This window comes from Trachemys scripta, chromosome 3, assembly GCF_013100865.1.
Source record: "Trachemys scripta elegans isolate TJP31775 chromosome 3, CAS_Tse_1.0, whole genome shotgun sequence".
Taxonomy (NCBI): Eukaryota; Metazoa; Chordata; order Testudines; family Emydidae; genus Trachemys; species Trachemys scripta.
In genome coordinates, this window is record NC_048300.1 from 162,791,005 (window position 1) to 162,817,818 (window position 26,814).

The window sequence follows — 26,814 nt, forward strand, 5'->3', positions numbered from 1 at the left end:
ATACTCAAGGAGATGACTGAGGAGATATCTGAGCCATTAGCGATTATGTATGAAAAGTCATGGAAGACCAGAGAGATTCCAGAGGACTGGAAAAGGGCAAATATAGTGCCAAGCTATAAAAAGGGAAATAAGGACAACCCAGGGTATTACAGACCAATCAGCTTTACTTCAGTACCTGGAAAAATAATGGCACAAATAATTAAGCAATCAGTGTACAAACACTTAGGAGAAATAAGGTGATAACTAACAGTCAGCATGGATTTGTCAAGAACAAATGGTGTCAAACCAACCTAATAGCTTCCTTTGACAGAGTAACAAGCCTTGTGGATAAAGAGAAAGTGGAAGATGTGGTATATCTTGACTTTCGTAACACTTTTGATACTGTCTCACATAACCTTCTCATAAACCAGGGAAATAGAACCTAGATGGAGCTCCTGTAGGGTGGGTGCATAACTGGTTGGAAAACCATTCCCAGAGTGTAGTTATCACTGGTTCACAGTCATAATGGAAGGGCATAATGAGTGGGGTCCAGCAAGGATCAGTTCTGAGTCCAGTTCTGTTCAATATCTTCATCAATGGTTTAGATAATGACAGAGAGTGTACACTTATAAAGTGTATGGATGATACCAAGGTGGGAGGTGTTGCAAGTGCTTTGGAGGATAGGATTAAAATTCAAAATGATCTGGACAAACTGGAGAAATGGTCTGAAGTAAATAGAATGAAATGCAATAAGGACAAATGCAAAGCTCTCCACTTAGAAAGGAACAATCAGTTGCAAACATACAAAAGCAAAAATGACTGTGTACTCAGAACTATTGCAGAAAGAGATCTGGGGTTCATAGTGGATCACAAGTATATGAGTGAACAGTGTAACACTGTTGGGAAAAAACAGTGTAACACTGTTGGGAAAAAAAGCAAACATCATTCTGGGATTAGCAGAAGTATATTAGCCGAAGTGTTGTAAGCAAAATACGAGAATTCTTCTGCTCTACTCCACACTGATTGGGCATAAACTGGAGTATTGGGTCCAGTTCTGGGCACCACATTTCAGGAAAGATGTGGACAAATGGGAGAAAGTCCAGAGAAGGGCAACAAAAATGATGAAAGGTCTAGAAAACATGACCTTTGAGGGAAGACTGAAAAAAATGGGTTTGTTTAGTCTGGAGAAGACTAAGAGGGGACATAACAGTTTTCAAGTGCAAGATAGATTGTTACAGGGAGGAGGGAGAAAAATTGTTCTCGTTAACCTCTGAGGATAAAACAAGGAGCAATGGGCTTAAATTGCAGCAAGGACGGTTTAGGTTGGACATTAGGAAAAGTTTCCTAACTGTCAGGAAGTTAAGCACTGGAATATATTGCCCAGGAGGTTGTGGAATCTCCATCATTGGATATTTTTCAGAGCAGGTTAGACAAACACCTGTCAGGGATGGTCTAGATAATACTTAGTCCTGCTATGAGTGCAGGGTACTGAACTAGATGGAGATCCCTTCCAGTCCTACAATTCTAGGATTCAGTGGCTCAGTTGACAGGACACAAGACTGGCTTTGAAAGGCAAAGAGAAATTGTTTCTTTATACTCCCTACAGCTTCCATTAAGTCTTAAACTATGCTGAGCTGCTCTAAGCTGCCTCTATGTGGGGAGTCGTGTTTTACTTCCTGTAAAAAGGTGTTGGTTTTGCTTGTTTGTGTTAAATCTACTTGTCTTAGGTAGCCAATCCAGTTAACTCTTAATTGTTTCTTGGTAACTGATTTGTGTGTGAAAGGAACAAATAGAATTGAGGTTCAGAATATGCTGGGGGAACTTCATTGTGTCATCAGACACGTGCCGTTATGGTTAGTGAAATCAAGGTGGAAGATACTGGGCCTATTATTTTAGATTCTTAGTTTCCCAGAGGAAGAACAATATTTTCTCTCAAATGAGTGGCAGTTGAAAGATGCAGAGGACATGTCTAATGGTTACTGATCTGCTGATTATCATTCTGACTCTAAGAATCCTGTACTGGTGAAGATTATTGACCAGATTGTGGTGGAGCACTTTTGATGTCATCTGGAGTGCTCAGATTTCATCATTTCCTTTCAATCTCTCTTTCAGCTTTTGTATAGAAGTGCAGTGGAACTAGTCCTTGTTGACTGATGACCTCCTACTGATGAACATTAGTTATTTGTTATTCTGGGATTTTTTTTAGATCTTCATCTCATCTGAGGTAGACAATGTTGCTTAACCAGTTCTGTTTTTTTTTTCCTTTCCCTTTCCAGAAAGGAGAAGGATTGAAGGAAGTCTCCAAAGACAGGATAGCTTATGATTTAAAGTAATTGATAACTTTTAGTTGAAGAGTTTATTTAATAATCCCATAGCAAAGAATGTTCATGAGGTACACATTAGAATCTTTGCATATAAATATTGCCATTTGGATGTTGTGTGAAAGTTCTGAGCACTTTAAAGATAGATTGAACATTTTAAGCACAACTAAGTTTAATATTAAATAAATCAAATGTGATTTTTAACTAATTTGTTACTCTCTGTTTTCTGAAATACACTGTGAAGAACTCAGACAGAAGAGAGAAGAGTTTTCATTCAGTTACCTATATCTTTTCAATCTTTGTATTTACATTTTTCAGCTGTAGGCCTAGCTGCTTGTCCAGAACCAATACTTCCTAGCAATGGCATCAAAATGGGGGAGAGATATATGGTGAATGATGTTTTGTCTTTTCAATGTGAGCCAGGATACACATTACAGGTACTCATTTCTTTTTTCTTCAGAACATAGTGTGTTATGGATTGTAATACAAAATTATTGATTTTAACTAAAGACTGTTGTCTAAGAATAATGATTCCTCAGCAGTTAGTAGTTAGAAACCATTTAGGATTGATAGGTAAACACAGCAATAGCTAAAATTTCTTCTCCAGTGAATACATTTGTCATCAGACTGAGCGTGTTAGTAGAGAGACAGATGATTAAAAGGACATGGAGACTGAAATGCATTCTCTCACTTCTAGAAGTGGTTCTTCTAAGTGAAATTTGAGGCACATTGATGGGAATATATAGTACGAATTTCAGTGCTATTCATGTTCTGCTGAGAAATAGGAGGTCAGTTTCCAGTGCCATCTTTCATGAACATTAAATGTATTGGGGAAAAAAAATCTAAAGGAAAGAAATATAACAAAGGAATGCACATACTGGAGATGTTTACCATGCAGACACTAGTTTAGTCTCCAATAGTAAACAGGCTATTTGCCTGTTGCAAACACTTTTTTGCCTGTGACAGTTAACATGTGAATCCCAGACTAAAGTTTATTTCCTTGTCTTAATGGATTCTAATGTGTAGTTACTCTTCTGGTTCCTAATTATTTTGCTTAGTAAGGCAAACAAATGCAAATCAATAAATACAGTATTAGGAAAATACAATTACATCTTCCTAATTAAGAGCTGTATTCATTAGGAAATGAGGTATGTGAAACCTAAGTATGAAGAATCTATTTATATCCCTCTCTCTGAGGCTGAAAAAATCTGTTGTGGTTAATTCAGTTTCCCCCCCCAGTTTGTGGCTTTGGTTTGCTCAGTTGCAGTTGTCCTGTTATGGTGACCAGAGATTTCATAATCGGAAGTTCCTTTACAATACCATGTTATATTCTCCCCTAGGTACAAATTTATTTTTGACCTGTCTTATTTCCATATAAATTCAGAACTCAACTCAACCTTTACTTTGGAGTCAGGGTTGCCTGTCAGGGTATACTGTGATACTTTCCAGGATGCATACAATAGCTGCTTAAGGTCTTCTCCTGCAGAATCCTATAGGAAAGTCCTGAATACTTTTCAGAACTGTTGAAATCTCTATTACAGTGTACTGATTCTACCCCAATAGAGCATTTAATTATTTTTTGCATCTCAGCTTGTCTTTCTCAGGCAGATACCAGCAATGGACTTGTAACTCAGCTAGGACAATTGCTTGAACTGAATTGAGTTCAAAACAATTTAAAAAATAAAGCTTCTAAAAGGCATAATTTGCCAGAGTTTTAAAAGGTGTTAATCAGTATAGCTCCCATGGAGCCAATGGAGCTATGTCAATTTAAATCAACTGTAGATCTGGCCCTAATTCTTCAGGCATATTATTCACACCTGTCAGGTTTAATTTGGTTTTCATTAGGCTTTAAAAGAAAAGCAATAGAGCTCAAACCAACTACCTGCAGTTGCATATGGGAAGTAATTCTAAAACTCTGAAAGGGAATGTGTGGCCCAAGAAGGGGGGATTTAAAACAGTGGAATCGTGTTGTGGAGTGGACTTATGGAACAGAGAGAATGAACAAAAGTTATATTCTTCAAAAGTGCTTTTACAGGCCATAGGATTGCTTCCTGAATGTACTTGTTAAGTGCAGAGATAGCTGTTAGTTCTCAATCGTATTACAAACTTATCCATTTCAGAAATCAGAATTGTATGTGGTGGTGGGGATGGCTGAAGATGAAGCTCTACAGAAGTGGTTTGTTCTAGAGCTAGTTCAATGATTTTAAAATATTTTAGATGAAAAAGCAAATACTGTCATGGGATGTTTCAGTAAATGTTCAATTTTTTCAATGAAAAACCAAAAACCTTAAATTATTGAGTAAAAATCTTTACTGAAAACTGCTTATTTTTAAATTAAAAATGGGTTTTGGTTTTAGTATTAAAAAAAATATATTGGAGGAGGGGGACATTTTTTGAGGAAAACTGAGAAAAAAAACTATTCCCTGCCTCCCATCATATTTTTCAATGAGTTCTAGTTTGTTTCTAAATGTTTAACCATCCAAACCAAAAATAATGAGTTTACAGTATAATTCAAATAAATTACTAGAAAAATAATTAAAAATCAAAAACTTTCCTATTCTATATAGTCACAAGGCAGTCTGAGAAATTCATATTTTTGTAAACAAAATAGCAAATTTCACTGAAGAACTTCAAACACATAGCGTTCTTTAACATACACTTTGCACATTCTTTCTTTGTTACCTTTCATCTGAGACTCTCGAAATGCTTTGCAACCTTTAATAAATTAATTAATTCTCAGGTTCCATTAGTACAAAACACCACTTTAGTAACTATTATATTGTTTATACATTTGGGTAAAATGGAACAAAGAAAAGTTAAATGACTATAGAAGCCAGACCTGACTCTCAGTGCCATTTTTTTTCTGTTAGTTCAGGGTCCTTCCCATTTCTGAGAAGGCTCAGTTTTTGCGTTACAAAAGGGGGTAGTATGGAGTTTCCCTTCTCCTGTGGCAGCTCCTGGAGTCATTGTGTCTCAGTCAGATACAATGCCTGAAGAAGCAGAGGTCATCCTCTGCACCATCCTTGAACTTGGTTACCACTGGTCTCCTGTGGTGGCCAGTATGAAATGGAGGAAGCTGGGGGTCATGCCCCTTCTTCTTGTCTGCCCTCCTCCATCCCCTCTGATTGCCCTATTGATTGGCAGCATTCATAACACCGTATGTGAGTGGGCAGTCTATCTCTCAAGGATAGTGGGGCCTAATCATCACATGGCATAGCCCTTTAAGAGGTTGAAAGGTCTGATTATACATAGAAGGGCCTGGAAGACACTGGGAGAGAGGAAGCAGTCCCGAGGATAAGTGTAGGGGACTAGCATAAAGGCTGCTTCCCATCTCAAAGCAGAGCAGACACCAGGAGATACCCGCAGAAAAAGGCTGGCCTGCTGAGCAGCCTGAAGAGTAATTAAAGAAAAGGTAAAGGGCCCCAGAGCAGGGTAATCCACAATTTAGCTCCAGAAAGAAGAGCTCAGGGGACTCCTGGGTAAGGAGAAAGCGTGGATCTAACTAATTCAGCCTAATTTCAAAGAGGAGAACTGGAAATTCCTGTTTAAGGAGGGACTGAAAAGGTTCCTGGACCAGACACTGTTTTCTGGTGCAGGAAAGAAGAATCTCCTGAAGGAAAGAACCAGAAATGGTTAACTGGACTAAGCCAAAGGCAACAAATGTCCCTGGGTGTATCTGAGTGAACTTCTACTTGTTCTTATAGCTGTCATTTGTATGATGCCCTTGTAATGGGCATGCCCTTTAATTAAAAAAGGTGAGTCTGGACTTGTTTATAACATGGGTGAAGGGAAGTGAGAAGGGGCTCACATGTGGTGCCACAACTGACTGAAAGGGGGCACACTGGGATGACCTCCACACTAGAGTAGATCCATTTGCAAAGGAACAGGATTCTCTTTTCTCCTTATTTAGAGCTGCTGGGCTGGGCAAAATTAAATGTTAAAGCTATTTAAAAAGGACTGTGTGTGTTTGTGTGTGTACACACACATACATATACATACACAGACACCAAATAGTTGCATACATCAAGGTTTCTGTGTACTAAGAAAATAATGGTGAAATATACCTGAGTTCCTGAGTACTTACGAGAAACTCCTAAGGTAGTATTCCAAAAACTTTCTACCTCCTTTTGAGCTATGGTCTTTATTTAAAATATAGATGTATATATTTCCATTTAGGTTTAAACTAAAATTAATAATTTAAACCAGAACCTTCTGTTGATCTGTAAGGAGAATTAACATTAAATTCATCAGGGTTTTATGCTAAGTTCAATAGAAGATTATAACCGTGGATCAGTAAAACTGATTATTCTATTGGTTTCATCATTATGAGATAAATTTACTGTTCATGCATCACTTTTACACAACCTGTACAGTATTTTTTTGTGTTTACCTTTGCAAATGTACTGGTAGAGTAAGGATCAGTAATGTCCCAGAATGAATAGGGAATTTTCTTCACTTCAATATGTTATCTAGGGACAGGCAGTCTGTTTTATGCACCAAAGGCCAGATTTCATAGATTCTGAGGCCGAAACTGACCATTGTGATAATCTAGTCTGACTCCTATATGACACAATCCATAGAATTTCCCCAAAATAATTCCTAAAACATAACTTTTAGAAAAAAAAACCATCCACCCTTGATTTAAAAATTGTCAGTGATGGAGAATCCACCACAATCCTTGGTAAATTGTTGCAATAGTTAATTACTCTCACTATTAAAAATTGGTATCTCCTATCCAATGTGAAGTTTACTATCTTCAACCTCGAGCCATTGGATCATGTTATACTTTTCTCTGCTAGAATGAAGAGCCTATTTTTAAAGAGTTGTTCCCCATATAGATACTTATAGACTGTGATCAAGTCACCCCTTAACCTTCTTTTTATGAAGCTAAAGAGATTGAGCTTTTGAGTCTATCCCTAAAAGTCATGTGTTCTAATCCAGTAGTCATTCTCTTGGCTCTTCTCTGAACCCTCTCAAATTTATCAACCTCCTTGAATAGTAAGCTCCAGAACTGGACACAGTATTCCAGCAGTGCTCTCACCAGTGCCAAATGTAGAGGTAAAATAATTAACCTCTCTACACCTACTCAAAATTCCCCTGTTTTTGCATCCCAGGATTGCAATAGCTCTTTTGCCCACAGCATTACACTGGGAGCTCATATTTTGCTGATTGTCCACCACAACTCCCAAATCTTTTTCAGAGTCACTGCTTCCCAGAACAGAATTCTTCATCTTGTAAGAATGGTCCACATTCTGTCTTCTTAAATGTATACCTTTACAAAGTTATTTAGGTGCCTAAAGATGCAGATAGATGCCTAGTGGGACTTTACAAATGCATCTAAGCAGGATAGGTGCCTAAATCCAACTGAAGTTAATGGGATTTAGGTGCTTTTAACACCTATCTGCAATTTTAGAAACCTAAATACCTTTGAAAATCTGGCTCCTAGGCCCTGATTCAGAAAAGTACTAAAACATCAACATTAATGGGATTTAACTTTATGTTCACCTTTAAGCACACGCGCAAGTGCTTTGCTGAATATGGACAGGATTACTTATATGCTTGAAGCAAAGCCAGTATTGAAGTGGTTTTCTCATTTATTGATTCAGCAGTTTCATGATTCTGTGATTTCCTGTTTTACTGCTGACAACTGTGGAGTTGCAGTGTAGTACTTGAGGCATCCCAACCAAAGATGAGGCTCATCTATCGGGAATCACAGATTTTCTTTTCAAATATTTTTGATCATTCTGTGAAAATGATGATGAAAACTTTGAAGAACAACTTAAGAGTGAGAATAAATGTTCTGAGTCACTGCAGGAAAATAATTCTGGTAAAAATAAATAGCTTTAAATCTAAGTAGTTAGCCACCTTAATTTCTTACTTCTTTGCATTTTAGTGTAAATTAACACTGTTAAATATATTATCGGTAGGGCTGCTGTTTCATGAAAACTTATTGGTTTTGATTAAATTTATGTTAAGGTCTCCTGTCCAGGATATATGAGAGAGAGAAGAGTTTTTCCAGTCCAGATCACTCCAAATCAGATAGCACAGGAACTTGAACCTGGGTGGGCTATGTTCCAGGCTAGTGCACTAACTATTGGTCTATAGAGAGAATCTCTTTTTGCTCTTTCTTTCCCCATCCCGTCAAAAAGTCTAATTTTAATTCCAATGCAGGGGGAAAAAATTTAAAACCCTGAAATGCTTTGTGAAATCAAAGTTCTCGGACCAGCCATAGTGGTACTGTGTATTGTGGATTCTGACTTTGCTATTTGCTATTGATCTTGCAAAATGTCTTCATTAAGAATTAAAAATAATAAACTTATTTTTTTTCTGAAGGAGAAAGACCTTTATATGTTCATAGAAGAGAAAGGCTCTCACTGATCAGAGTTAATTTAACCAAGAACATATAACTCTTGTTCAACAGTTGATTTATGTAGTACTATAAACAATATTGGTCCAGTGATCAGGAACTTTTCAAAATAGGTAATTTTTCAGAATAGTGTGGGCCAGCTTGTGCAATTGTGCAAGATAGTAATAGTGCATGAGGTGCCCCTTTGTTACCACTTTGTGTTAGATACCCATATCACAGCTGAGAGCACATGATGGATGTTCTGGTACATTGATGCTGCAATGGATGTAGACCAGGGGTGGGCAAACTTTTTGGCCCGAGGGCCACATTGGGGTTGCAAAATTGTACAGAGGGCTGGGTAGAGAAGGCTGTGCCTCCTCAAATAGCCTAGTCCCCGACCCCTGTCCGACCCCTCCCACTTCCCGTCCCCTAACTGCCCCTCTCAGAACCCACCACGCATCCAACCCCCCTCCTCCTTGTCCCCTAACTGCCCCCTTCCAGGACCCGTCACCCCAATCGCTCCAGGGACTCCACCCCCATCCAACCGCCCTGCTCCCAGTCCCCTGACTGCTCTGACCCCTATCCACACCCCGGTCCCTTGACAGGCCCCCCGGGACCCAATGCCTATCCTGCCCCCCCTTTTCCCCATCCCCTGACCCCTATCCACATCCCCGCCCCCTGACAGGCCCCCCAGGACTCCCACACTTATCCAACCCCTCCCTCATCCGCCCCCCCAAACCTCCACCCCATCCAACTGCCCCCTGCTCCCTGTCCCCTGACTGCCCCCCAGGGAACCCCCACCCCTTATACAACCCCCTGACCCCTAACCCCTTACCATGCTGCTCAGAGCAGCATGTCTGGCAGCCGTGCCGCCCGGCCGAAGCCAGACACGGTGCCGCGCTACTTGGCAGGAGCGCGCAATCTCACCCAGAGTGCTGCCTGCATGATGGCATGGCTGCAGGGGAGGAGGGACAACGGGGGAGGGGCTGGGGGCTAGGATCCCCGGCGAGGAGCTCAAGGGTTGGCCAGGATGGTCCCGCAGGCCGGACATGGCCTGCGGGCCGTAGTTTGCCCACTTCTGGTGCAGACCGAGTACATCTGACACCTGCATGGAGCAGTGGAGAGACCACTGCAAGATCACAGTCTTCTTCTCTGCTCCAGGAGTACCAAAATAATATGCTCCCCTTTGTACAGGACAAACCATTAATTCACAATATAGTGCTGTATGGGAAATTAGGACAACAGAAATAACTTATTTAATCATATTGAACATTTTCTATTGCAAATTGAGTCACCTCTCATGAACCAAATGAGAACTTTGCTTTGCCTTTCTCTGCAGAGCTATACTACAACTTACGGCAAAACTGTTGATCTGAGAATATTTTTTTTCTTTAGAATGTGAATCAAGAATTATTTCCCATATTTTAAAAGAATTCTAATTATTGCTGAAGGCTTTTTTCCCACCTTAATTAGAAAATATTAGTGGAGAAAAATTGTCAAACTTTTATTATCAGCACCTCAGTGTTTCCCTTTTAAAATCATTACATTCAGTCACCAATGGGGAGACGTGTATACACACACACATATACACACACACACACACACACACACACGACAGTTACAATCATTGTACTACACAAGTCCCTATAATGAATGTGTGTGTTTTGATTTAGGTTTTTTTTTTCCAAACAGGGTCGTTCTCATATTTCTTGTATGCCTGGAACAGTTCGCCGTTGGAATTATCCATCTCCCCTCTGCATTGGTATGAATGCATATTTTAGACCTATGTTGTTATGACTAACACAGGCATAAGAAACTATTGGCTTTAGAAAGAGACATGCAGTGACATGCTAACTCCCCTCTGTGAATGATATGCCTCCTTCATTTCTTTAGCTCTTCACAATTTAGTCAGAACTTCTTTCTCATTTTCCACATCTGCTCTTAAAATATATTCCTTTTCTGGATACCTACTCAGAGTTTGATTTTAAATGTCTTTATCAGATCAGCAAAATCTGTTCTTGATGTTAAAAGATATTTGTAACATAAATGTGGGAGCTATAAGGGGACTAGCATAAAGGCTGACTCCTCTCCTGTCTTATACTACATGACTTTTTTGTTTATACTATATATTAGATCTTTGGAATCATGTTCTGTTTAAAGTGGGTGTGGGGGATATAGTTGTTGGGTAATGTAGTTGAAAGTATGTATTATTATTATTAAACAGAGACTTTCTTTAATTTTCTGCTTAATAGCTAAGTGTGGTGGAACACTGACAAATATGGGTGGAGTGATCCTGAGCCCAGGTTTTCCTGGAAATTACCCTAGTAACTTAGATTGCACATGGAAGATCTTATTGCCTATTGGATACGGTAAGTAAACGTACATTAATGTGGACACAGCAGAGAAATGAGGACAGACACATGTATGAATTTTAAGCAGCAGGCCACAACTTTTATTAAAACTTAAATACAGGGAAGGGTGCTACCCACCCATCCCCCATACTCTCCTATATCAGACATTTTATTGGTTCCAGTGTGGCGATTACAGGGCTCTACTATATAACCCATAACTTGGGGTAGGCTCTCAGGAGCTTGCTGTGAGTCCTACCACCACCACCATCCCCACAGCGAGGAGGACAGAGGGTGCAGCAACATGGGGACCCTGGCCTCTGAGGGCCACAAAGTCTGACCTCAGCCAGCAAGGGCCACAAGGTCTCACCCTATCCCATGAGCCCGAGGCCCCCCACCAAATCCCTGGGAGCCATTCATTTTATCATTTTAACTGCACTGGAAACACTCTGCAAGTTGTGACAAATTAAGAACTCAACCAAGTACCTCACTTAAGTAACAACCACTTTCATACATATACTGTGGCTTGAGGGTGCTACATGGAAAGCAGAAGACTCTCTGGTCCTCTGCCAATTGGCTTACAGAAGAAAAAAATCCTTCCTGACCCCCAAACAGGCAGACAGCTACACCCACAGCATCTGTCAGACTGGATTCCTTGTTCAGTGTGAGGCTGCTGGAATGGAGCCAAAAAAGACTCTGCATTGCCCCCACTTCAGGTTAAATCGTGGGAGCTAGCAAATGCTGGCCAATCAGTACCTCTCCCCAACAACTGGTCAGTGGGTGTTATAGATTCCAAGGTTGGGGAGCAGCTAACTGTTCCTCAGCAAGTGTCTCCCTCCTTGCTGCTGAGGATGTCCTCTTTCACTGACAGGCCCCTCAGGTTCCCCCACCTGTTGAGGCAGATGGGTGGGTATTTTGGAAAGAAACAAGTTCAGCTCTTCAGCAGATTTTAGATTTAGATGCAAGTACTCTCACTTCCAAAATAAATGATGGTTTGTCGAGTTGGAATTTCTTATATGCCTTACATAACTGTGCAACAACACTGCAAATAATGATACACTGTCTTTTCAATTGAAAATGGTTTGCAATTTATATTAAATCGTTGACCAGAGCAAATGTTAACTTAGAATGATATTATCTGTACATTCAATCTTTCTCATAACCTGGATTCAAAGCAATTCTGCTGCATGGCAATGCATCAAATTAAATACAAAATTTAGCTTCTAATTCAATTAGAGGTCTTTTATTTAACATTCCCTTTCCCAATCCACCAACATAACTTCTTTATTTTTTATGTTTATGAATAATGTTGTATAAGTTGCATGAACGTAGTGGACAATAAGGCTGAAGTTCTGGCATCACATATTGGGCTGAAAAGGTCCTAAGCAATTGGAATCAAATTCCTCAAATAGCAACCACAGACTTGCTTACAACCTTCTTGGGTTCATTAGTGTATTACAGCTGTTGAGTTATGTCTACTTCCTAGAATAAATAATAATTAGATTGTGGTGATGGTCATGGATAATAAATGATTTATAACAGCACATATAAACATATATCCTATATCATTATTAGAAATAAAAGGGAGATGAGGTTCCATGCTCTGAAACATGATGCCACACAGTGAAAATTCAACACCACTGCTAATTTAAAAAAACACTATTCAATTCACCTTACCCTTGTATAGAAATTCATGTATGTTCTGCTCTTTCATTTTACCTTCATAACATGGTTTTATGTAACAATATATACTATTTACAGCAGATATATTATGCTAAACTAATTACACCTCTACCCCGATATAACATGAATTCGGATATAATGCGGTAAAGCTGCGCTCTGGGGGCGTGGGGCTGCGCACTCCGGTGAATCAAAGCAAGTTTGATATAACGTGGTTTCACCTATAACGCGGTAAGATTTTTTGGCTCCCGAGGACAGTGTTATATCGAGGTAGAGGTGTAGTTAGGTTAATCAATTTCAGCATTACATATCTTGCTATCATTCTGAGCTCTAACAAATTTTGTTAAAAGTATATCCACATAAAACAAAAATAGTGGCTGATCCTGGACTGGTATTAATGGTCATACCTCTGTTGACTTCAGAGGAGCGGTGCAGTTTACACTAGCTGAGGACCTGCCCCTCACTTTGTGTGCTTTTTTAATTCTTTCTCTTTGTTGGGATAATAGTGTAAAGTGGTTTGTAAAGTTGTTCTTAACCATTCAGTTCTTAAATCCTTGAGAAAAATGTTCATATGTTACCTGGTAAATTTTCAATCAGAATCTTTATATCATGCTCCACTGTACTAGGCACTTTACAAATATACAGAAAATCATAGGCTCTTGACCCAAGGAGCTTACAATTTACAAGACAGGAATGTCTCCAGTGGCCCCCCCAATCCTGCAAGAACTTTAATGTCAGTAGTCTGAGAGACCTACAAAAACTGATTTGTAAGTCAAGCATCTTCTGAAATATGAAGTGTTGCAGAAGAAAATATATTATATTCTTCAATATAGGAAGAAAGCTTTTTATATCAGGGACTCAAATCAATATTAAAAGAAAGCCAGTTGGAAAAAATACTCCAACAAAAATATTTATAATTCAATCAAAATGTGTTAGTCTCTTTATTTTCGAAGCCTTTCCCTGAACATTTATCACTTTATAGAATGCTATATTGTCAAACGTGTATTATTTTAATTTCTAAGATTATCAATAAAGGATATTACTAGTGTGTAGGAATAAATCCTCCAGTAAAATGATTTCAAATGGCAACTCATAACCTCAGGAACCCCAGCCATCTTTTGTCACTGACCCCAATGATTACCCATATATGTTCTCTACTCTACTTTATCTTCTGTAACTTTTACTGAGAAGTTTCAACAGGCTCCCTATTACAGCATCTACTTCACATGACATTGTTCTCTTAAATTATACAGTTCCAGTAGGATCACAGTAGTAACTCTTGGAAAATGCAAAGACTACTACTGAAGCTAAGGTGGGCTTAGAAAAATAAATTAATAAAATTGAAAATTCAGCTGGGGTTAACTTTTTTAAAATTTATTTAAACATAGAAACAGGGAAATAATTATTTTTTGGCTTCTGGCTCACTATGTTCCATTTCTAGAATAATCTTATCTCTAACCTTGTTTTAAAATTGGACCATATATTGTATATGGTGAGCAAACATACAGTAGTAGGAAAGGAGATTGTAAGGGCTATAATGTTGTTTGGTAAAATGAGTCAGAAATGCTCAATAGTTTGTTACTTATTACTTATTAGTTTGTTTTCCCAAAGTAAAAGTGTACACATAATTTGTAATATCAGTAGAAATAATCTAGTAGAAAGCTTTCTCACCTTGGAAATCTTTGATGTATTCCCTCATTACTTTTGACTGATCTGGTTAATATTCAGTGATGAAACATAGTATATTATGGTCTTGCAGTAGTGAGACCATAGTTAAAGTTGCATCAGATGTTCTGTTTTATGGAGTCTGTACCACAGTCTCTCAGCTTTTTACAGAACTGTTTTTTGTAAACATGCCATAAGGAATTTGAAACAAATTTCAGCCACTAATTAATATGTGCGTGGAATGATCTCCAAAGTGTCTTTTGAATGTTAGTTTTTGTAGAAAACCTGGGAAAAGCCGGATTTTTTCCACCTCCTAGGGCTAGATTCACAAAAGGACCTCAATGTCTAACTGACACTTTAGGTTCCTAATGCCACAATCAGGCCCCACTGGGATTCACAAAACCCTGTTCAGCTCCCCACAAATCCTAGTTTCTTAGTACCTACATTTTTATTGTAAAGGTTCCCTAGGCACCTACATTTCTGCTTCTGAGCACACACACTGCAGCCCCATGCCAAATGTCCGGACATCTAAGCACCACAGCCATTCATGAACGGGGGAAGATAGGCGTTCCTCCTTCTAATTTGTCCATGGGGCTTGATCCAATAAAAATGCTCAGACCTCTCCTCTGCATAGGACCCCAATAAGTGAGCTTACAAAGAACAGCAAGGGCAGTAGGGGGACCGCTCTCATAATTTTAAATCCAGTGGTTATGGTAATCACCTTGGACATGGGAGACCTCCAGTTGAAATTCCCTCCCTCGCAAACACATACCTGACGGGTAGAAGGATTTGAAATGGGATGTGCCACCTCTAAGTTGAGTGTTGTAACCACTGGGCAATAGTATATTCTGATGTGGGGTTCCCTCAGTCTCTGCTGTTGAAGCTGTTCCACTTTAGATAAATAATGAAAGAGATATTGGTTGAGAAAGTAAGCAAATATGAGAATGACTTTTTAGCCTGGTGGTTACAGCACTTAGCTAGGAGATAGGAGATCCAGGCTCCCTGCTTCAATGACTTTTTAAAAAAATGTATTATCCACAGTGGAACAGTCTCAACAAAGAGCCCCACATCAGAATATCCCAAGCCCAACGGTTAGGGCACTCATCTGAGAGTGGCAGATCACTGTGAGTGGCAGAACCGCGGCCACTGGGAGCTGCTGGGGGCTGTGCCTGCAGATGGTCAATGTCAGCAAAATGTCTTGCGGCCCGCAATCAGATTAACCTGATGGGCCGCATATGGCCAGTGGCCCGCAGGTTGCCCACTACTGATCTAGCCCATAGTGCACATTTGCTGTCCCCTGCAACTGCCTGATCAATAACATTTTGACATCAGAGATAAAATTAACCACTCATCATTCACTGCCTCCAGTTCATTTGCTTACTTGGGGCGAGTCACTATTGCTTTGATTGTCATGGCAATGGCAACTTTTGGTAACTGATTTACTTCAGACTGCCCTAACATTAGTACAAAGACGGGTCACAGGAGGAACTGCAGTGAGAGCAGACAGATTTTGCCTAAGATCCTGTTGTGCTCCTTTGGGTTTATAATGTGGTTTTTTTCAGTGTTTATTTTCAAACAGGAAGTGTTTTTTACTTTCCTCAAAAAATCTTACATGAAAATAAGATATAAAAGGAGGTTTAATTTCTCTACATATTGTTTATTTGCTTCTTAAAAATTGGGGTTATACTTTTCTGAGTATTTATCTTTTAAAAAAAAAAAAATAAAAATAAAAAGCAGGAAAATATAGACCTGGGTCCTTATTCAGTTTTCTGTTACACAGCTTTTAAAAAAAAGTTACTTAGAAGTTGCAATAAAAATGAAGTTGCAGTAAAATGATTTGTTTGAACACAGTTTAATGTTATTACTTTCAGTGTATTGGTCAACATGGCACTGAATGGTAAAATATGGAGCTTCACAAATGGCAATAAAATATACAATGAAGACAACAAATGTGCAAGTTCTTTATTATTTAAATAGCACATATATAAAAAGATATTCTTTCTTTAAAAATGAAATAAATTCACAAACAAAAACTATAATTTAACTATAGTTAAGGTTGAGCTCATCAATAAATCTTAAAATGAAGGAATACAAAGTTAAGGGTTAAGCACTATCAAATTAGGAAATGGCAGACTGAACACTGGCCATGCAATCTTATGCATTATGTTACACCCTTTAATTTGTATGTTTGAAAGGGGTTCAATTTGCTGAAGTATCAGTTAGATTTTAAAGCTGAAATCTAACAAATTGTATTAGCCAGTTGTTTATAAGTGTTGTAGCCTATATTGGAATGGAATGTAATAGGATAACCCCTTTTTATTGAGTCTAGGGAGTGTTAGCTTACTAACTTTTAATGCTAGGTTCTCTTCAGGTCAATATTATCACATGATACAGATAATTGGAAACAATGCAATTAATGTGTCACTAGTTTTCATGAAGTTTAAACACCAACTACACTCTTATATATTTAACAATTACTTTGATCTATACTAATACACAAGTGAATTGACCTGGGATTTCAGCATGAGCTGGCACCTGTCCACCAGTGTCACATTTTTATTTCAAAATAGTATTTTTAAAGTTAAATTAGTATAGTATACATTTTGGAAATCATTCTCCCAACTAATAATTTAAAATAGTCATAGGATTTGTCCCTCACTTCCCCAAGTCTTTGTAAAAATAATTCACACACAGTTTTAGATTTCTTTTGCCAGGGTGAATCTCAGGGACATTTTCACAGATAAATTATATTGTTAGACCCTGACAAAAAGGGACTGTAACTGATGTTCTAACTATGATTGAGTAAGTTACTATTATACTATTGTGAGCTCTTAATTCAGAAAGTGGTGGATTTCATTTATTACAAGAATAAAAAGTTATTCTGAAGGGTTGTTATATGGTCCAAATAGGTAAATATTAGTGTCATGGACAAGGATTGTGCCAGGTGGCTCCCTTTGACATTTAGGGCCTGATCCAACTCCCACTAAAATAAATCGACTCTCAATGACTTTAGTTCCCAGAATTGGATTCATTTAAATTCCTTTTACATTGTTCTGATATTTATGCCACTCTTGTAAAGGAATAAACCCCAGTCCTTCACTGAGCTAAGTGCAAGTAGTGGGGCCTACACAAAGCTCAGTGCAACATTGAGATCCAAGTGTGTCCCAAAATGTGATGCTTTATTCATTCATTATACAGGAAAATACTGACAATCTGTAACAATGAGACGATGTTGAAAATCCGACAAGATAAATTTAAATTAGGGCTGTCAAATAATCAAAAAAATAATCACAAGTAATCATGAGATTAAAAAATAGTGATTAATCAGTTTTAATCGCACTGTTAAACAATGATAGAATGCCAATTTAAATTCAGCATGGAAGCATGTCCTCTGGAATGTTGTTCGAAGCATGAAGGGACATAGGAATGTATAGCATATCTGGCAGGTAAAGACCTTGCAATGCCGGCTACAACAGTGCCATGTGAGTGCCTGTTCCCACTTTCAGGTGACATTGTAAATAAGAAGCGGGCAGCATTATCTCCTGTAAATGTAAACAAACTTGTTTGTCTTAGAGATTGGCTGAACAAGAAGTAGGTCTGAGTGGACTTGTAGGCTCTAAAGTTTTACATTCTTTTCTTTTTGAGAGTAATTATTTAAAAAAAAATTCACATTTGAAGTTGTACTTTCATGATAAAGAGATTGCACTACAGTACTTGTATGAGGCGAATTGAAAAATACTATTTCTTTTGTTTATCTTTTTTATTATTGTGCAAATATTTGTAATAAAAAATAATAATATGAAGTGCGCACTGTACACTTTGTGTTCTGTGTTGTAATTGAAATCAATGTATTTGAAAATGTAGAAAAACATCCAGAAATATTTATAAAAAATTTAAATTATTTTATTATTGTTTAACAGTGCAATTAAAACTACAATTAATCATGACTTTTTAAAAATCTAGTATATTTGTTTTGGGTTAATCGCTTGAGTTAACTGCAATTAATTGACCACCCTAATTTAAATATATGCAAAACTATGTGTAAACATGATAAGTTTTTTAGGCTATGAGTCATGGTGGCTATTGGTAGGTTAATATTTCTGAAAGAAAATAAGCACAGTTTGTGATTTTGAGTACTAAAACTATCTCCAAACTGGGGGGAAAATTCCCACGGAGTTTGGAGCAGGAAGTGCTGCAATTTGAGTTGCCTTTTGATAGTAATTTAATTTCTTTAGCTATCAGTCTCATCCTGTATAATTTTATGGCAGTAATGGTTTCACATAGAAAACTGTTTGCACTGACATGTCAAACTGACAATCATAAATAGTATGATTAAACTCCAGAGTTCAGATTTGAGTAATATATACAATGTGGCTTCAGATCTGAATTGACATATTTTAATAGTCTCTAATTCATAAATATGGATTCTTCTTTCCTAAAATGTTTGTCATTTCAGATAGATAATTTCTAATGACTTAAACCATCTAATCTTTCTGTCTCTCAAAAAGTGTTGATGTTTCGATTTAGTCATGTAAATCCACATTTAGTCACCTAAATAAGAGTCGCCTGATTTTCAGAGGAGTTGTACCTCTAGTAGCCCTCACTGAACATAGCACCCTCTGAAACCAGGCTACTTTTGTTTAGATTAGGTTTAGGCACCTAAATTTGAAAACATTGGTCACAGTATAATCTGTACAGCACTGATTTGTTGATTATGTCAGTTTCTGTATTTGTGTACTGTAGCATGAAAAAATGTATTATGAACATTGTTTATCATTCTGATTACTTTCCCATACAGGTGCACATATTCAATTTCTGAATTTCTCTACTGAAGCTAATCATGACTTTCTTGAAATTCAGAATGGGCCTTACCACACCAGTTCTATGATAGGCCAGTTTAGCGGAACGGAACTCCCACCATCTTTGCTAAGTACAACTCACGAAACACTCATCCATTTTTATAGCGATCACTCAGAGAATCGACAAGGATTTAAGCTTGCATACCAGGGTAAGTAATAATTAAACCAATGAACCATTTAGAGAATGATAAGAGACATGCTAACTTACTTATTATGGAATGATCTCAAAATATTTTTCTTTTTCTTTTTAAAAAATAATTATGATAATATATAGCTCTTACACAGTGTTTTTCAAGCATAGACCTCAAATTACTTTACAAAGAAAGTTATGTAACAGTATCCCTGCTTTACAGATGGGGAAACTGAGGCAGGAGTGAAGTGACTTGGCCAAAGATACTGGTAGAGCTTAGACCCCAGGTCTCTTGAATCCCATTCTAGTGGCTTATCTACTGGTTTAGGTTGCTGCCTTTTATTGCACTGCTGGCCAAATTTAGAAGTCCTCATTATTAGGTTTGTACTCATTTCAATAGGATTTTACCTGTGTAAAACTAGTCAAAACTGAATAAGAATTTCAGGATTTGGTCCTAATTATTTAGAAAGTGCGTGTATATATTATAAAATAGAAATATTTGTAACATGTTGAATTTTGCAATCTAAATTCCTGTGAAAAAAAACAAACTCAAAATGCCAAGAAATGCAACTAAAACAAATACATTCAGGTTTATATAAGCACATCCAAGCCCCTACAGAGATTTATGCATGTGCTTAACTTTAACTACTGTGAGAAGTCCTACTGACTTTGGTGCATCTCTTCAAAGTGCATACAATAAAGTATATGCATAAACCTTTGCTGGATCAAGGCCTAGACTTTGTATAATGTTTAAGTTAAAGATATAGAACATATGAACTGTTTAATGTTTCATCTATCTTCCTTTTTGTTTATTTTCTTCTCATCTCTCAATTTTTCTGTTGATGAATATAAATAACACGACTAATTAGTGCACATTTCTATAACTTTAACATGATACTGTGAGCCGTAATCACTGTTGCAGGGCTAAGGGCAGAACAATGAGAGAGAATGGCTGTCTGTAGGCTCGGGTTTGAACAGAAAGCACCCTCTGGTTAGGATGTTATTGTGGGAGTTCTGGTTTAATTGAAATCTGATACCAGTTTAAAAAAGGTCTCTTATTGTTATGGTCCAGTATGCAGGCGGTCTGGCCTAGTAGTCAGAGCAGGAGTCAGGTCTAGTGAGAGGTGCATGTGTCCAGGTTGGTGGATGAAGCCAAGGGATAGGACCTGAGTCAACTGTCAATTACTAGAGCCAGGGGTCAAGCTCGAGTCGGTCAGAAATTGGAGGCTGGAGTCAGAGCCATGATGTCCATATGCCTTCCACTGATGGTCAGAAACTTAAGGAGAGGGAGGGGTCAAGTGCAGATCAGGAGCACAGTGGGAACAGGAGCAAAGGCAGGGGTGAAGCAGGAGCCAGGAGTGGAGCAGGGATCAGGAACAGAGTTGGGTGCAGGAGGCAGGCACAAGCAGAGTCCAATGCAGCCACAACAGGAAATCACTATGTTGCTCAGACAAACTCCTTGTGCCTCCTTCTGACATAAATAGTGTCATTGAACCAATCGGTGGATCTTGGCTGTTGGAAAAAAAACACCAGGTTTTTGCAGACCTTGGGTAGAGGCCAGGATGCAGCAGCTATCTGGGGACTCCCAGGTCTGGTTTCAAGACGCAAGACATCACACTCATGTTCTTTCAAGGCAGTTTTAGAAGCAGTAAACTAAAAACATTAAACAGTACAAGCCCATACAGAATAGCTCCTGAGTTTTCTCCAAAGCTCTCTGTCCTAGCTTCTGGCTAGCATAACCCCGGGGTCTCTCTCCCTACAGATTGTAACACATTTTCCTTTGACTGTATAGAGTCCAAATAAGCTCAGTTGTACTTCAGACCTCAAACTTCAAGCCATTATCTGGCTCTGTGATACCTTCTGCTAGACACACCAATGTGACTAGAATGGCAAGGTTTTAGCATCCCCTCCAAAGGAGGGAAGAAACTAATTTGGTTTAGGATTTTTTCTCTGTGGTGTCTTTGGGGAGGTAGGGCAAGTGGGCTTGGTTTGGTTTGGGGTTTCTTGTAGTGTTGATGTTGGCTTTATCTCTTTCATGTCCCTGATGGAAAATGTGGTTTTCTTTTGTCTTTGTTGGCATTTAAACAAACCATCATCTGCCTATCCTGTTGCTCCTGTTTAGAGTTCTGGCAGAATACAAGGAAGACTGTTAGTGATATTTCATAACAAACATTCTAATATCGTAATACTGCACAACATGTTGACAGTTGTACCTGGTAAAGTTGAATCTCAAAATTCGACAAACCATATAATTCAGACAACAAAATTGCTGGGTCATTTTATCAAGTGCATTGTAATTTATTAGTAGGGTGGTGAGTGAGAGTTCATATTCATATATTTGAATGGGGAATGGCAATTAATAAAGAGGACAGATCACTGATTCAGAGAGATGTAGGTGCCTTGGTAAACTGGGTGCAAGCAAACAGTATGTGTTTTAATAGTGCTAAATGTAAATGTATACTTCCAGGAACAAAGACTGTATGCTTTGCTTACAGTGTTGGAGACTCCATCCTGTACCTGAAAAATATTTGGGGTCATCATAGATAATCAGTTGAACATGAGCTCCCAGCAAGAAGCTGTAGCCAAAAAGAGCTATTGTGATCTTAGGATTCATAAATAGGAGAATCTCAAGTAGGAGTAGAAAAGTTATTTTACTTCTCTATTTGACACTGGTGCTAACACTGCTGGAGTACTGTGTTCAGTTCTGGTGCCAACAATTCAAGGAGGATGTTGATGAATTGGAAAGGGTTCAGAGAAAAATGATTAAAGGATGAGAAAGCATGGCTTATAGTGATAGACTCAAGAAGCTCAATCGATTTAGCTTAACGAAGAGAAAGTTCATGGGTGACTTGATTACAGTCTATAAGTACCTGCATGGGGAACAACTCTTTAAATATGGGCTCTTCAAACTCGCAGAGAAAGGTATAACATGATCCAATGGCTGGAAGTTGAAGATAACAAAATTCTGATAGGAAATGAGGAGTACATTTTTAATGGTGAAACAATTTACCAAGGGTTGTAGTGCATTCTCCATCACTGACAACTTTAAAATCATGATTGGATATTTTTCTAAAAGATATGTCTAGGAATTATTTTGTGCAAGTTCTATGGCCTGTGCTATACAAGAGGTCAGACTAGTTCATCACAATGGTCCCTTCTGGTCTTAGAAGCTATGAATCTATGACTCAGTGACGTAAAGTAGAATCATGACTGGGGCCTGGTCTACACTGGGGGGGAGGGATCGACCTAAGATACGCAACTTCAGCTACGAGAACAGTGTAGCTGAAGTCGCCGTATCTTAGTTCGACTTACCTCGTGTCCTCATGGCGTGGGGTCGATTGCCGCGGCTACCCCGTTGACTTTGCTTCCGCCTCTCGCCGAGCTGGAGTTCAGCAGTCGATGGGAGAACAATCAGGGATCGATTTATCGCATCTACACTACACACGATAAGTCGATCCCCGATAGATCGATCGCTACCCACCGATCTGGCGGGTAGTGTAGACGTTCCCTGACACAAGAAATTGTGAATGCCACTCCTGTTTTAACTCACCTTAACTACTGGAGAGAGTTGGAGAGAGTTAGTCCTAAAATTAATTAAGGAACATATTAGAAAACATTAAAAACCTGACAAGGTATAGGCCCTATAAGAAGGATTTTTTTAAAGCAGGCAAGAAAGGAGCAAGATAGTTCCTAGTGATTTTATATTCTTTTTGAAGATGATTTCAGTGGTCTATCAAAGGAAATCTTGCTTCTATGCACTAGAGACTTTTTGAAGTAACACTTTGTAAATGATTATATGAAGAATCTAGAAAAAAATTAGATGGTCCAATGAAGTGGTAATAATTTAGTAAAAATTGGCTAATAGGTGACTAAACTAGAGAATTGAGGCTTAGGGAGAAAGTTTAGTTAAATTAGCTGGGATTTGGATATTTAAATGTCACAACTAAAAACTAAAATTTGGAATTATTTTTTTCTGAAAATGTACAGCTATTTTTAAACATCAACTTATATATTTCCACTGATATAAAAAAAAGAAGGAAACCAAAGCAACTTTCCTAACAACGGGTATTTATTTAGATGCCATGCCATTCAATCATTCTTACTGTTATAAATAGCATGTAAAATGTGGAGTGACTAATTCCTGAATACTATACTTGTGAAACATGGTATGTTGGCCTGTCAAAAATTCCCTGGTCAATTGCTAATTCAAGCAGGAAAACAAGACAGTCTATTCAGTTAGGAACTGACAGAATAAAAATTGAATTGACTCCTAAAGTATTTGTAATTTATTTACAATAAAGTCAGAAAAGGACAACAATAGTTACTCTTGAAAATGTTCTCTGAATACAATTTTTAATACAAAAAATATTCTTTCTGATGTATGAAAGTTGTTTTTGCTGTGAAATATTGTTTCATGTGATTGCAAGTGATATAAAGAAAGGTTTGATTGGCTGAGTTTGTGAGGCCCTTACACTCAACTTGATGGTATTTCTTTGTTTAGATGTTTGGATGTAACAGGGAATCAGTTACAAAATTTCAGGGAATGTTCAAAGCATCAATAGGAAAACCCTACTGATGTGGGTGAAAATGGGGAAAACTGGAGGGGAGAAATGGGTGATGTTCTGAGCCACGGGCATCTGGGTAGCAAGCTTGCAGTTCAACCATCTCTGTAATTTACTATAGATCAGAGAACCGGTTGATGGCAGTCAATACCACATTCCAGCATAACAATGCTCCTTATTTTAGCCCTGCCCAGCCTCTCAGTAGAATTTAAAAATATTGGCATACTGAAAGAGAAAGAAAGGAGAGTAGAAATGGTCGGTGGAATGAGAATGAGAAAGAGGGAATGCACATACATCTCCTGGCATGGGAGGGAGAATGGGATTCTTGGTATAGAGGAGCCTGGTGGGGGAGTGGTCACACAGAGTTTCCAGCTTTGAAGGGAAGGAGGGGTCACACAGAATTTTTTGTAGGGTAAGAATGGGTGACCCTGTTATGGAGTGGAAGTTGAGACAGGGGAGGGAAAGTGGGCATAAAGGGGCATGAAGGGTCACACGGAGGCCCTGGCATGGAAAGAGAATAGGGAACTCTAGCTTGAGGTATGGAGGGCGTACAGAGCTCCTGCCATGCAGGAGGAGAACCTAGGCAACCGTAACTATTGCTGTCAGTTCTGTTCATAATTAAAGAGAACTTCCTGAACCATAGACAGACACAGGAGCAAAACGTAAATGAAAAAACACAAGGTTGCATCATACGACACAGCTGAGATTTTTTTATTCCATTTCACCAATTCACGAAATTATCTTTCCATGAACTGTAGGAAAATTGAGTTACTAGTGGTGTATGATACAGATAATATCAACAGAATTATAGATATCGTCTCTAGATAAATCTTGAGTTTAACATTTTTGTTAAAAGGAGAGATAATAATAATTATTATTAATAATAAATAAAATCCCTTAAATATTCAGACTATCATGGAAAAGGAGAAATTTCAACTATGTTGTGTTTACAGCTGGTAAAATACAGATAGTCACTACCTGGATGTGATAAAAAAATGAGGACCTGTAATCACAGCCACAGTTTTTGCTTAAGCTGCAGAATTTAATTGTGTATCACATTATCTCAAAACGGAATGATCAACTAATAAGTCCTGAGAATAAATAGTAACGTCAGCCTTTTCAGAACTCTGTTTGAAAATAACTTGGTGTACTTATGATTTATTTGCATGATCTATGTTCCTAAAACAGCAATGCAACATAGAGCCATTAAGGAGAAATAACATTGTATGTATATTCATAGAATTGTATCATTTTAAAAATATAAAGCTGGGGGGATCAAATAACAGGAACAAACAAACAAAATACTAGGACCTCCTCCACATAGAAATATACCACCCAACAGCACAACAATTCTCATTCAGGCAAATATGTGAGGCCAGATGTGGGGGCCAAATAGAGATGGATGTAATCAGACAGTTTCTGTACCAAACAAACTATGTAGAGTTTTTAATGCATAGCAAATATTGTATCTTTTCTTTTTTTAAGAAACAGCATACAGAAATAACACCAAGAGATCAGTAATAATCACTGTGTTCCACTGTGCTCCCACACACCTTACCTCTCTTTGGGGAAGTAATGCCCCCCTGAAACCCTCCCTAACTATACCAATGTACGTTACCTCTCGGGGATGAGTGGCCCTTTAAAAATGGATCATCCCCTTTTCTATGACTCCTTATCATGATCTTTGGAGTGAAGATGGGGATAGCATTTTCCCTAATCTCAACAGCCCATCGTCTTGGAAGAGGGAGCAAATCTTCTTTCCCATACAGGATTGCACTGGAATGAGATGTCCTTTTAAAGTCAGAGAGTCCTTTTCAGTCAGCTGCCTTGAAGTGCCCTGTGGATCGGGGCTGAGGGAGTCAGACAGTTTAGTTTGTTTTCTTGAAATGCAGACCTTTTTAGGGATGTTCTTGTTTCCCTTTGGTTCTTAGGTGCCTAGCATGGGCTCCAGGCTCTTTTCCATGTGGATGTGTAATGCTTATAAGCATCACATGGAATCTTTTTAAAGGAGATAAGGCAATACACCGCGTTTATCGAGAGTACAATTTAAGCATTAAAATCAGCATATGCTTCCATTCTCTCTCTCTCTCTCTCTCTCTCTCTCTCTCACACACACACACACACACACACACACACACACACACCAATAGTTTCTGCAGCTGGATCTTATAGTTACCAATCCTTACTGTTGCTCAGTCAGTTCCAGTGGCCAGCTGAAACTGTACACGAGGGATGGGGAGCTGGACTCAGCTCCGATGTTGATGCAGAACGAACCCAAAATCCCATTGCAATACACCCTTCTTTTATAGTAATAAGTTCCCATACAAGTCTCTGGCACACCAGAGCTGTTAGTCAAGGTTGCACCCAATCAGGCTGTTACTGGGAGTATCCACAGCTTTTTCTTATCTCGTTCCTCTGGCTCCACTCTTTATTTTGTCCTTGGGGCATATGCCTTTGCTTTAGGGTCATCAGTCTGCTATCCAGGTGAAAGTTGGCGCCTCTCGACTCCTCCACTCCCTTATTGACCATCCGGCCCAGCTGTCTTTTCTCAGATAATTACCATACATTCTTCACTCACATACCAAACAGTAAATAAGGCAATTACAGCCACAAACTTCTATCCTTCTAACATTAAAATCATTAGTGCAATCAGCAAAGAATAAACTCAGAACAATTTCTTCTTACTAATTCAAGGCTACAATTTCTTCTTACTAATTCAAAGCTAGCAAAATGGAGTATAAAGCAAAATAAGCAAAATGGAGTACAATTTACTTGAGACAGTTTCTTCCCATTAGGCTTATGCTTACAGATGCAGAACCTAGAGCAGCTCAGAGTTAACGTGACTCATGAATTGGGTGTCCTTGGTGTGATGCTGGCAAAGACCTCACAGAAATTTCCTGCCCCAGCAAGTGATCCGACTCCTA

General features: G+C 38.5%; 1 protein-coding gene across 1 annotated transcript in view; it reads left to right on the forward strand.

Annotated features, from left to right (window-relative positions):
- Nucleotides 1-26,814, forward strand: part of LOC117875514 (CUB and sushi domain-containing protein 1-like) — a 1,845,931-nt gene that overhangs the window by 1,587,213 nt on the left and 231,904 nt on the right. Inside the window, exons 36-39 of the mRNA XM_034766897.1 lie at nt 2,619-2,737; nt 10,339-10,408; nt 10,899-11,015; nt 19,138-19,347. Coding sequence (XP_034622788.1) covers nt 2,619-2,737; nt 10,339-10,408; nt 10,899-11,015; nt 19,138-19,347 — 516 coding nt within the window. The remainder of the gene's footprint in view (nt 1-2,618; nt 2,738-10,338; nt 10,409-10,898; nt 11,016-19,137; nt 19,348-26,814) is intronic.